The 14469-nt window shown below is 32.1% G+C and overlaps 1 protein-coding gene across 1 annotated transcript in view; it reads right to left on the reverse strand.

Moving 5' to 3' along the window:
- The window catches only part of LOC140058400 (cadherin EGF LAG seven-pass G-type receptor 1-like), a 96494-nt gene that overhangs the window by 12069 nt on the left and 69956 nt on the right, over positions 1-14469 (reverse strand). The window contains exons 11-23 of the mRNA XM_072103977.1: positions 12328-12587; positions 11104-11281; positions 10716-10912; positions 10209-10415; positions 8747-8933; positions 8146-8386; positions 6593-6775; positions 5985-6108; positions 5311-5514; positions 4652-4890; positions 3736-3802; positions 3239-3318; positions 151-319 (exon numbers count right to left, since the gene is read on the reverse strand). Of these exons, the coding sequence (XP_071960078.1) occupies positions 151-319; positions 3239-3318; positions 3736-3802; positions 4652-4890; positions 5311-5514; positions 5985-6108; positions 6593-6775; positions 8146-8386; positions 8747-8933; positions 10209-10415; positions 10716-10912; positions 11104-11281; positions 12328-12587 (2336 nt within the window). The remainder of the gene's footprint in view (positions 1-150; positions 320-3238; positions 3319-3735; positions 3803-4651; positions 4891-5310; positions 5515-5984; positions 6109-6592; positions 6776-8145; positions 8387-8746; positions 8934-10208; positions 10416-10715; positions 10913-11103; positions 11282-12327; positions 12588-14469) is intronic.

Here is a 14469-nt window from a genome sequence, read left to right on the forward strand (position 1 = left end):
AGGAAATGATAAATTAATTAATTAAAATTAATTAATTAGTTGAGAATACCAAGAGAGAGAAGTAAATTGTATGTATATGGATGGACTGCTAAAGAAATAAATATAAATGATATTTCCACTGATGACTGAATATTAAGAACAAGTATCTACCTTTGAGTTAATGAGACAATGGAACAAAAACATAAGTAGCCCCTGAAGGCAACAGAAGAACGCAAACAGGTAGTAGTACGCGTCATTATCTTGATTGACAGCAAGGAGACCGAACACCCACGTTATACAGATGATTGGCGATAAAATGGCTGCCGCACACAGACTTGTCCTAAAAGTATAAAGAAAATACAAATATTTACGATTATTTATTCATTCTTTGTGGATTTTGAAAAAAGAACCAATAAACTCATAGATATTCAAAATCAGATGAACATTTTTATTCATCATTAAAATGAATATAAAAGAAATTATGATATAAATATTATGAATGTCAATCATTATTTAAATATAGGCAAATTTAATTTGACAACATTTTATTTTTTTAAATGGTAAATTTTGGGGCATCTTTCTTACAGATTGTGTTCAAATGAAAAAAAAATGGAAATAAAAGGATATCAATATAAAAGGAACATTATTGTTAATTAAAGGAAAGCAAATTTAAATTGTAAAAAAGGCAAATGATTTATGGATAGGAACTGCTGGACATACTATAAACAAGCCAACATCAGATGTCATTAAACAACATCTTACGGGGCTAACATAAACACAAAAGCCTCTCAAAACTTGATTGATAACATCACAAAATGCGTGCTTCCGCGATAGATCTCAATCTGAGATCGTTAGTAAGGGAGACATTTAGTATATACGTGTCACTCTCTCTATGAAATCGTTCATTACACATTCAACAAATTGTGAGTTACAGTTATAATAAATACAAAAACTTTGGAAGGTAGGGAGTTTAATCGTGCATCATATTGTCTAAATTCTATCATTTTGAGCATTGTACTTTTTATATTTTTTCAAGTGAAAACATAAATTCATACAAATTCAAAAACATGCTAGATGATTTTTCAATATGCTACTTTTTGCATCAGAATTAAAATAAATAATATTTATAAAATAGCAAGCAGGTGTAACTTAAGCTGGGATAGTTTTGAGATTATTTGTGTAAACAAAATATATTCATAACAAATTATTTTGTAATATATCAAATTTCAGGCATGTGCAACATTGCATAATAATTTTTAAAGACAAAACTGATCTAAGTCTGAGTGTTATACTTACATTAAGGCTCTGTTTTAAGCAGAGACAAAAACAGACAAAAAAACAAACATTAAATTGTGATAACACCCATATTTATAATGACAATACATACAATTTTGGTAAAACGCTGTAGAATACATATTTGGTAATATAAAAAAATAATTGACTGTAGGTTTTAAGCATATAAATTATTATTATTTTAAAAAAAATTATACTCTATATACATATATATATATAGTTTACCGCACCATGCCACTACAATTTACTGTAGTTGCTAAGCAATCAAATTTGAATATTAATGGAAGTTCCAGTGGTTTGATGGTTAGAGCATTTGAATATAAAGCAGAAGGTTCCTGATTCAAATCTTGGTTGGGTGACTTTTTCTCATTCTCACAGATTAGAATTTCTTCTGGAAATGTTTATAATAGATATATCAAGCCCAGTGGTCTTATGGTAGAATGTCTACATATCAAGCAGAATATTCTGGGGATAAATCTTGGTTGGGCAGGTATTTTCACTCTCATATTTCGTTATCTTCACCATTTACTGAGTCGTTGAATTTCTCTTAAATTATATATCTTCTAATTTGTTATTTGTAAATTAACAATGAATTAACATATTGCATACGATATTATTAATTACTAAAATTATTTAGTAGAAATATTATTTTAAAATAGGCAGGTAAATTTATCATTCATATTTACAAAGTTATGATAAGTGATGATACCATTGTTATGATAAAATATCATAAAATTATTTCAATTAATATATTTGACAAAGAAATGTATATTTCTAACGGATGTTCCACAAGTTAGTACGGCAAGATTCTTAAGAAGTTAATGAATGCATAGGCAATTTAGAGAAGCTAACTAACGATGATGGATGTATGTACGCGCTTAATGTCGTAAGCATTTTCAGACTATAAGCTTACATTTAAATCAATATTAATCGTAATTTCCATTAGTAGCTGTATTGTCACTGTCAATCGGAAATCGCTGTTTCTAGATCGTTTACCAATTTAAATTATCATTTATTATTACTTAATTTCTAAAAATGGAAAACAGCAAAATTCAGTAACAAACAAAACAGAATTTTTCAAAATTGTTTTTCTTATTTATCATTTGTAGGTAAATTTCAGACATTTTTAAATTTAAAAAAAAAAATGATAAAAATGTTATTGTTGAATTATTGTACAATGTTTACTATCTAGCATCATGAATTATATACACTCTAACTTTAGTTATGAATGAATTAACATGAATTAGAATGACATGAAATTTTAATAAAATGGGTTGAAGAAAATATGAATGTGATATATATATTAAGGCAATGTGGCCAACGATTACCAATAGTAAATTAATCACTGTCAGATAGGTGGTAATCCCCCTGATACAGGTGGCTATTTTGTGAACCAGTTGACCGGGGTAACCCCCTACTCTTCTCGAATAATGAACTGGGTTTTCTAAAGTGCACACAGGTTATAACTGTGTACACGGGACATACGGTTTATAGTCCTTATCCGAGAAGACTTGTTCCACCACCAGAAATAGGAGCAAGTGGGCATTGAACACATGCCAATGTTGTTGGCTCTTTAGATACGGTAAACGGCGCCCCTGCCTTAACCGCTTAGCCATTTGACTTGCAATTGAAAAGAAAAAATTACAATATAACACTTATTAAGGGGACATCATCGGGACACAACAAAGCTTCCTCTAAATAGGAGTGTCCCATTGATAGGAGTGTTACCCTTAATAAGGGTATCCCCTGAAAAGGGGTTCAAAAGGAGGAGGTCTAATGATATTTAAACATATGGAATGATTTTGTGTGAAATTAGAGAAACAACGTAAATGTATTGTTGTTAAATCATTGGATCCCCTACTTTGTTTACATCTGGGGAAACACACCCTACCCCAACATTTGATATTGTTTATATAACAATGAAAATACATTAAAATGTTGAAATAATTTTAATCCGTGTACTTACTTTAATCCTGCAAATTCAGTGTTTTTATCAGTACTCTGTAGTAAGACTCTAAGAGCCATGATAAACAACACCAAATTAAACTGAAATGCAAACCAATATAATTTATTATAAGCATATATCTATTGCAAAATTACAAAAGCATGTATCCAGAAAGGGCATGTAAACCAGCACTAAGCAGTGTGCGAGGCGGTTACTACTGAAGATAATTTAGGCCTAGTCTAGGCCTATTTATTATTAGTTTGAAGGGGTACTTTAGGAATAATGGGTTTCATTCGAACCCTACAACTCTTCTGCCCGCACACCCTTTCCCCTGCCTACGGGCAAGTTACAAGTCACACACATGTATTTAGTTGAAAATGTAATACCAAAAGTGTATGCAGCATGTCACACAGTATGCTTCTACTAAACAAATGTGCCGTTCAATAGATATACTCTAGTTATACATTTTAATTTTTTATTTTTTATATTTGATTTTTATAGACTATTTAAATACTTACGAAAACAGTCGCTATGACGGGTGCAGCAAAGCTCCATATAAGTTTGTGATTCATCGATAACCAACAACTAAAAAACAAGTAATACAATTTTTTTTAAACAGAAGATAAAACTGTATTAAGGAATTTATTTCTAAATATAATTAATATACAATACCAAAAAATCCTCATTGTCACCCTATCTTTATTACAATAAAAACAAAAAGCATCCAATGTTTAGCTCAAAATCCCTACATTGGATTCATCACAACAAGTAACATTTAAAGATGTATTGTCCCCCAAAATCATGAGAAATAAAAATTTTTAAAATTGGACTTTGAATAGGCCATTTTGCAGTTTTAATGAAGTTGTTCACTTCCATAAGAAAAAAAAACGGGGGAAAAATTATTTCACCTATAAAAAGACAAAATAAACAGTTAAATTACCCAAAAACTCATTGTCTTCCAGACAATTTGATCATTTTTTTGCTTTAAATTACATTTTTCTCAGGTAAATAAATTTTTTTCAGACCCAATTTTTTGTGAGAGTGAAAAACTATTATGTGACATTAAAATAACATATTCAACAAAAATATTTAAAAAAATATTTTTTTAGGGGGACAATATATCTTTAAGTCATTCCTCTTCCCAATCTTTAATAATTAATAATATTTACTAGAATTAATTAATTAGTTAATATGGTTGTGATCTCTCGCTTCCAATTATAAGTGACCGTACTACAATTCAATAATAGCGAGTTTAGTTTCTCAACAGTAGATGGCAAAGTTAACAGATCGCGACGTGAAACAGATATTCTATTCATGTTCCAGAATCGTCTTTTGTCTACTTTCGTAAAATGAAAGCTCGTTTTAATACTTTACAACAGTATTTAGCATGATGCATTCCTAATTAGCATAATGACACAAACAACAACAACTTACAAGTGTTCATTGCTACTATTAATTTGCATATTGTATTCTTCAATGCTCAGCGGCACCGCCAGGCATACTATTATTCCCGGTATTCCGTATCCTACGAGGTAGTAAAACGTCATCTGGCCGTGATTTATGTTTCGTATTTCAGTCATCATGCGATACAAATGGAAGAATTCAATAAACATCCACGAGAAGACACTCAGCAGCGTAAAGTGTAGCGTGATGGCTACAAACGTACAGAAGGACTGCAGAAAAAATAAATATTTAAATGAATTGATTTACACTAGCTGATTGTAATCCAGATCGGTAGTTAACCGTTAACCTATGTCCTAGGAATAATAGAGAGCTTTCGACTGATGGTTTTTTTCGGTCCTCAGTAGACAAAAATCAAAACTCACTAATGATCTATCAGGATAGCTTGATTTGATCAAGCACGCTAACGCTTATAAATTTGACCTCTGTTCCTTAATCAGTCTCTAGTATTTCTTTGGTGTAAAATCATAGTAATGAAATACAAAATTTCCAACCAAAAATTGTTATCTGAAAATATATATATTTCACAATGTCCTGTTTTCAGGAAATGCATAGCTAGAATAGAAACAAATTTGGGAGAACAAATTTCATTTCAGTTTGGGGAGAAAGTATATAAAAAAAAATCTGCTTACCTCATTTGTACTGCTAATTCCAGCCATAAAGATAATCTCAGCAATTATGAGTGACAGAACAACGTTCACATGAATACTATTCAAGTTGGAGTACAGGTGCGAAAGACATGTGAAGCCAAACAGCGCAACCATAAGGAAAATAACGGAGATGGTTAGACAGGTGTTGACCACGTAATCCAATACCATGCCTTCTGGATCAATTGCCTAAATAGAGAGAAAAAGTTTTATTGACTGCATACAACTCCTTAGGTCTGAACTAGGAAAAGCAACTTGCTACTGATGATAACTTTATTACAAAATTCAAGGTGATAAATTTGTGTATGACCAGAACTATACAGTACACATTATGAGAATTTGACTAAAAAACAAAAACCAATTTAATTGGATAACAGTATTGTGTACCGATCATGGTCTAAAGCTTTGTCTACACTATCAAACTAGTTTGACAAAAAAAGTGTGATGTGTCCAAATATGGTAGTGTTATGACATCATGTCCATATATGGGCACATCACATTTTTTTGTCACGTTTGATAGTGTTGACAGACCTTAACAAAAGCATTAGTTGAGTACTTTACTGATGATACAACGCTAAATGACGTTGCTTTCTGATAAAAACCAAAACATTTGTAGGTCTGAACATATAACACTAATATCCTTCTGCTATGTACTGTACCTGTTGGTTAGAGGTCATTAACACCGCAAAGTTGGTCAAGTGAGTGCAAGCACAGGTCACTTTGTCCTTAGATTGACCTTCTAAAGCACAGCCTTTGCTTGACCAGCCCCCACTGCCATTGCTCCTTTAAGAAGTAAAATACAAGATCATTGAAATATTCTTTTAAAATTATTGTTTTTATGAAATCATTTATTTAACAGACTAAGATGATTAACATTGTTTGCCAGATTTAAATTTTGATTTTGACTAAATCTCTGTCTACACTATCAAACATGATTGACAAAAAAGTGTAATGTGCCCAAATATGGTAGTGATATGACATCATTGTGTCCATATGGGCACATCAAATTTTTTTTCACAAAAGAATGAATGAATAAATGAGAAAGACAGAATGAAATGGTTTGTTATGCTTAATATTGCTAAAGAACATGATGTCAATTTAAAAAGTGATAAACTACCACAAGGTAAGCAGTTCAAATCCCACGCTGCTCATTACCCACTAGCTATCACGATCAACTTATAGAGAATTAACGTAATGTCTGTAGAGTTTCAAAACGTTAATATTACAACTGAATAAAATTATAATGAAATCGGATATTGATACTTACATTAGAAAGTCCCAAAACACACACTGTGGGTTTGTCTTGTTAACGTCTGTATTCAGTTTAAATTCAATGATGATGGGATCAGGTAAAGGATTGTTAACTGTGCCGTTAGCCAGAGCATCAAACAACGTCAGAGACACTACAGGTGTGTTGACAACAACGCTACACTCGGACTGACATGTCAAACTAATTGTTAAAAATAAAATATGTTTATAAATAGGTTTGTAGTGTGAATGTCAAGTCTGTACAGGATTGTTGAAAAGGGTTTCAACCATTTGAAATAGGAAGCTTTTTGAATTTGCAATGACTAACAGCCAAACTATGTCATGTTAATTTATTTACCTCCGCCAAGTAGGTATATTTAATCGATTGTGTGTGTTTGTTTGTTTGTTAGCAGGATTACTCAAAAAGATCTTTTTAACAAAATGAGTATACAGATAGATATGTGGTCAAGGACCATTCCATTAAATTTTGGGCCCACGGTTCCAATTCTGGACCACTTTTAATATACTTTTCAGACCTGCTAATGTTAAAAGATAGGACAGATTTTTCCAAAAGCCGGCGAGCAGTCTTAAAGTAACAAGTAAACTGAAATTGCATTTTCAAAAACTTCATTTTTGTACAAGAGACTTGATCTAGGTTGGTCCTTGGTTGTCATAAATCCAAAACTCCTTTATATTGATGGCCAAACAAATGCAGTACCCACTGCATAGCTTAATTTATCATGCACAATGCAGCAGATCAGCCCACAGGGAGAAGATCAGTGCTTTGTTCAAACAGCATACAAAATTCTTTTTTTAAAATGGCATACGCATCTAACAGTGAGCAACTTGCCAATTACGGGATGAATAAATGTATTTGAGGTTTAGGTTTAGCACTAGGTCAGGAATGAACCCTAGACCTTGGTATTTGAATGCAAGCAAGCACGGCTTAAATTCAGATCTGAAGGATGAGAATCTTAAAGCACAAACTGGTATTAAACTCAGATTCTAGCCAGATAACTTACGGCGAAATATCAACCTACATAGTTACAGCTACGTAAACAAGACAGTAATAGGAATAAACCATCAGCCCAATTATTAATATGGCTCTGCACAGCATCCAACTACATTGAATTTATGTAGAAATATTCACATTTCTATTTACTATCAGATCCAACAAATCCATTTACGATGCAAGCGAGAGTCAAGAGAATTTAAACTACTTTGGAATGACTAGTTAAGGCAATATATATGTGAAGTTCAAGGCTGCTTAAATTTATCGTATCACTTGAAAATCGAATCTTTATCTTCAATCAAAACCGAAAATAAAATTTAACTAGAAAATAAATGATAGAGCTTGCACACTAAGTATGTTGTATTTAATCTATTTAGATGAAATCCATGAAGAACCGAAAATTGATAGGATTAAATCATGGAAATTATTGTTATATTGGTTTATGTGAAAGGTATTTTCAAGTTCAAGAAGAACATATAACTAGCTAGACTAGAATGCGGTTCACATTCACATTTTATAAAATAAAGCGCAATTTACCAGGCTACGAAATTATTACTTACTCTACGGTATCGTCTCCAACCATTGGTAATAACGCTCCAAGATCTGTGTATAGTATAAATGAGGCCACTGCTACATTCTCCCACATGCTGGACAAGCCAGGACCGGATGTAACTGGTTTAGGCTGGATTGCAGACTTTGGCAGAAGGATGCGAGTTGTATCATCAACAATGTCATCCTTTTCATACTGAGGAATTGTTGTCATATTTGATATGTTTCTTTCTAAAAACTGAAATCTCATAACTGAAAGAAACAAAATATAAATGTCACTTAAATTGTAAGTTTCCTGGACTTTCTGCATTTATTCATTGTAGTAAAATCTCAACAGTTTTTAGAACTAAAATATGTGGTGTACCACAAATCAAAATATAAAAGTAAACAGAACATAAACATATTCCATCTTGAAACAGATGAAGGAGACAAAAAGTTATGTTTTACTTTAAATTACTAACTTAAACCTACTGCACAAGTGTTTACTTAATAGGAAAGTATTAAAATGATATCAAAAACTTTTCTCTGCCTTATTGTCAGACTGAAAGCTAAATTGACCAAAGACTGTCTGCTTCTACTATCCAGGAACGAAAATTCATTAAGTACACTTACCAACAGTATCCGTGGCGTAAGTAAAATTTGGCGTGTATGTGATGGAGTCGGATTCACGTGGAATATTTATTGAAAACAGTTCAAAGTTTTTCATAATGTCTACAGTGCCTTTAGACTGCTTTTGAATAACCGACCAATGGTAGTAGTTGTCGTCGTCCAACAAATGGTTCAGACTCGATATAACTTTCTATAATAAAAAACATACTTTTATAAGGAACCATGTCAAAATGATTGTACTGCAATTACTGCAGTAACAACAATTATTCAATTATTTAGCAAGCTGGGAGGTGATCATACACACTATTTATTTCAGTGAATGATTGATTACAAACTTGATGAGCAAATTAAATGCAAAAGCATAAGTGTAAAATCTTTAAATATCAATTCAAACAATATCTTATCTCATTTTATATTTAACTTAATTTACAATGCCGTGTTTTATCATATATGCAAAAACCGGTAATGTACGTTATTTTATTTTATAATGTTCGCCTATATTTGCTTTGTGTAAAATATTTATCTTATTTGTATAATGTATTGTCCTGTCTTTGTCATGTTTTTTTGCTCATTTGGTTTTTTCCCTCCGTTTTTGCTTTATCTTAACCACCAATCAAATTATCTTATAAATATGCAATTTTGAAAATAAATTATAACTTGAAACTAAACTTGTTAAAAAATTTAAAAACTTGAAAAAACTTTAAATTTATGCCAGAAAAACAATTCAGCTACTGTAGTACTATAATTCGGATATAATCCTTATTGTTATGTTTCCATGGTAGAGAACGCTTACAATAATTACATTATGGATGCAAAATGAAAGAATTTAATATATTCATTGCGTTGCCTGAATACTAATGTCATTAATTAAATACATACCTTGTAATTCATTTACGACATGACAATTAATAATGTTTGTGTAAACACACTGTCATTTATAGCTACGTTTCCATAGTAACAATAATATCAAATATATTCTCAATGAAAATTTAATCCATTAATGATTATAATACATATAACACTATTATGTACATAGACTTAGAGTACATGTAAACAATTATCCAAAAACAGTTGGGTTATATACGATGGACGGGAAAAATTAATGCTTTAAAATGTTAAAAATGAGTACTCTTAGTACAACCACTATTAAGCGGACATCTTCAGGACCAAATAAAGTGTCTTAACATTAAGTGTTTACTTAACAGATGTGTCCCCTGTACACATAACATAGTAACTCGTCAATTACAGGATGGATAAACTATTTAATAATTTATCGCGCTTATAAACTAAGTCTCATTTGAGGCTTAGGGAGTGGAGTTGAAGGAGTCGTGAGTTACAACCCTGGCACTGGTGAGGATTGAACCCTGGATCTTGGAAGGCAAGCATGTTAACCACCAACCAGCTCCATTACCAATGTCACCTGACTAGCAGAATAGAGGTGTCTATTGAAGAAGTTGGACCTTACCCCAATGAATGTGCTTTCTTGTGTAGCTGTTACATCTAACCCTTTCTGCTTACTCTCATGTTCCAACACAAGGTTCATCAACTTATAGCTGATGTTTACATCATTCCCGTACAGTTTACCAGTTTTCTGCAGTGCACTTTCTAGCGAATTTACGATTTCGATAGAAAGCGTTTTGTTCAGCTTCTGGCCACTGTCTAAATACCTCAACTAAATGATGAAAGAAAAAATATATATAAATAATATATAGGCTTATTGCTGTGGTACATAATAAAACTTGCGCAAGCTCAACTGTATACACACCAGCCTGTGCATTTTCTTTTTGTTTTTGTTCAGTTTCTGGCCTAAATAGCTAAAAACACATGCGTAAGTTCAGTGGTCTAGCTAGTGGTGTTACCTTTCTTCCTTCTGCCTATTGTTAAATAAACGATTTCAAAATGTCAATACCTGTGTCAAGATTAAATACAAACAAATCAGATAACAATTGGTTCAAATTGACCTTTGACATACCTTTTCTAACGGGTCAATGAAGTTAATTGATGTACATGAGAACAGGTCTGGTGTAAGCCATCCAATATTGATATCGCATCCACGAGCTGCTTCTCCGATTGTACCATTGGGACAACGAACGACTGCTACTTTATCGAACTTGGTACGTGGCCACCATAAGCCCTCTTTGTATCGACGTGGACAGGAATCGTATATTACTATGAAAATAAACAAGAAAATGTACATTCAATTTTATAAAGCAATGATCATATTTTAAAGTTTATACCTGAACTAAAAATATGATTGTTTTGTGTAATTGTGATTACCGAAATATGTATAATTTGCATCTGAAATTATTAAAATAAAAAAAATATTTTGATTTTTACTGCAATTTCAATAATAAACAAACCTTCACATCCTTTCCCTTTTATAACCTCTGCAAACGGATCGGTGCATTCATCGCAATGCTGCCCTATCACGCCATTAAGACAGTAACACTGCCCTTTCTCATCGCACTCTGCTCGATACGAACCAGGATCATAGCAATTGCAGGGAAGGCACTCTTCCTCTTTTCTGTAGTGATAAGCCTAAACAAGAAATATTATGATTACTGACATTGAAAAGTATTATAAAATAGATGTAAAAATTAACAATTTTTTCCGGGGCCATCAAATCGTGTAGCCGCGCAGTTACGGCAAACTATATCTATACAATCGGCACATGTTTAAGGCTCTCTTGAAAAAGTTGAGTAGTTTCAATACACATCTGGTTTGCGCATCTTTCGGAAAAGTAGTATGGGGACAGACGAATGAGCACTGTTTGGTGGCATCTATATGACATGAAGTGGAGAAAAAGATTGTTGTATGCGTCATCCACACCTGTGCGCAATTCAGTCCAGAAGGCTGCGAGTCACAGATTATTCTTCCACATACATTTAGAAAACATTTCGAGACCATATCAAGTAACAATATGCTACATTTTGTTAGATTGTTATAGGTTATTAGTATATATCATGTATATTATGTATATATCAATATACTGTATAATATTACTTCATGCCTACTCTCTACAGTTAATACAAGTAGGTAAGAGTGCAACATTATATTTATGGCCTGTGTGACCTCGTAAAAGAGAGCAAAGTAAATTAGCATTCGGCTCAAATGAATATTTAAAGATGTGGGCAATTTGAAGGTTTTCTTCTGCATAGGTTATAATTTACAGTTATTTTTGAATAAATTACAAATTATAGCGCATTAACTTTCTGCTTTATCTAACTAACAGAAATATATTAGACTTTCTTTGAATCAGGTTTGCTACTTAGTATAAACAAAACAGTGCCTGAAATATGTATAGCTGAAATATTAATTAAATTTGTAAATTAAAATTGTTATGCTAATTAGGCTGGAGTACAAACAGTCAATTACAATGTTGTTGCAGGGCTGGGAAAACGTATACTCTTCCAGACAGTACAATACAGAAATAGGGTGTTTAATGAATTTAAAGTTATATATTACTCTTTGATAAGAGAAGGGCTATCGATGGTTTATCCAGGTAAGCTAGGCATGATATCTATATGTACTATCTTATAATGTATTCAAATGAAACTATTATTACATTAAAATAAGAAACTTACTCTACAGGTACACTCTCCAGTAGTTTTGTTACACGCTGAATTCTCACTCAGATTAGGATCGCAGTTACACGGCCCGCAAATCGGGAATCCCCATAGCCCATCGCTGCACTGTTCAACACGATTTTCACAATGATCTCCATAAAAGGACGAGGAACATTCACATCCGTAGCCCATTTCAGTGTTGCGATTTAAAGAACATTCTGAGCCGTGCTGGCAAACGTCTAGGTCACATGCTTCGGTACAGGTAGGGCCAAAATGAGCTGCAAAAATAAATGAGAAAAATCTTTTAGAAATTAAAGAAAATAAAATTATTGCAACAAAACAATATTCAATATGGTTATTGATACATATGTGAATGAATTATGGTTATATTTCTAATACAAAATAATTTGTTATTGTTCAAACAAATTCCAAGTTCGAATCTCTGTTTTGTTTTTCTTCTTAACACTTTCACCGCCAAAGACGGAAATCTCCGTCTTTCGATGCCCAGCGCCAGACCGCAAAAGACGGAAATTTCCGTCTTTGGCTTTTTATTGCACAATTTGTTAGATCAGGTATATATGGACCGCATGTAGAAATTTCAACATCCAAATCGATCTGGACCGCAAATATTTTGATACTTTATTAACCCCTAGTGCCATTGACCCAGCTGGCCTACATCGCGTCCTATCCGTAAACAACATAATGTGCTTACTGCAGACGAAGCAATTGCAGAAATATTTGCCGACTCTGACTCTGAAAATGAGTATTTATTATCCCCAGATGATGAAGGTATATTTGTACCTAAATCTGGTTTATAAAATGTAATAAATAATTGGAGAAAATTTAGTGACACTGACAGACGGTGCAGCCAGGCTAAAAACCTCATTATCTTTGCTTTGTTCTCCGATTGAGCCTAAAGTGCTAAAAGTGAGCCAAGTTCTTTGTACAATTATGTGGTATTACAGTTTTATTTCAATAAAGTGTTTGGTACCATTGGAAAGTTTATTTCTATCTCATTATTTGAGTGTATATTGCATGTTATTCTGATTACAAACACCTTTGCTATGAGCTTTGAAAAACAGGTAAATTTATCTAAAATGGCTGGCGGTGAGGGGTACTTCCTTTATTGAATGCCTGGCGGTGAATATAAAATAATAATAATAATAATAAATAATAATATAAAAATCAAATAAGAAAATAATTGAATAAGTATACCTTGTATAATTTCATAAAAAAATTACCATACAAAATATGTATTGTACCTGTAAACTGCAAATATGACAGTATCAATTATTATATAATTATTCTTCAAAACCCATACTTTGAAATTGTCAACATTACGTTATGACACCCACGAGAGCAATAAGGCTTTAGCTTCCCTTCATAACAGCATAAATTCTCGTATTTAGATAGGCCTAGATAATTACACACTGAGGAATTATTGCCTTGTACTGTTACATCTTGTATTTGTGATGCGCAAAAGGTGACAAAAAAGTGAGCATTGATCATACCCAAGCATATTATAAAAGTTGCTGCGCTGCCATTTAAAAGAATGGTTTAGGTGTTGGCCAAGACTCTCGTTTTAAAGCAAATTATTGAATAAATGTAGCCAAGTTATAAAAGAAATAATTATGTTTTATATTCGTACAATAGAACAAATAATTATTTGTTTTATTTTTTACCTCATGAAATTATTTGTACCATTGCACTCGTAAACATTGTATAATAGGTAAATAACATTAATAGATGCAAATGATGTGTGTACTGATTTATGCTGGTTTTATGAATTTACAAAAGATGTTATCATACTAATGATGACTAATAATTAAAATTGAAATCGATCAACAAAAAACGTGCCAGATGTATTAAAGTACAGCGACTGAATGAGTAAACACGTACAAAGACACAGTTCAAAATCCATTGCCGCGGCTTATCAGTCAACTAATTGTATTGAAAACGAATGTCTCAAGTGGGTTTATAGTCACAACAATATTTACATTTATATATTCAAAATTGCTTTATATCATATCATTGTAAATTTATTTATACATCAAAAATATCCTTCCAAATTTAAAGAATGGATAATTTACAGACAAGCTGTAAAACAGTTTTAAAATATACAAGTAAAAAGTTTATTAAAATTAATGATTACAGGAGAGG

The sequence above is a fragment of the Antedon mediterranea genome, chromosome 9 (genome assembly GCF_964355755.1).
Source record: "Antedon mediterranea chromosome 9, ecAntMedi1.1, whole genome shotgun sequence".
In the NCBI taxonomy this organism is placed as follows: Eukaryota; Metazoa; Echinodermata; class Crinoidea; order Comatulida; family Antedonidae; genus Antedon; species Antedon mediterranea.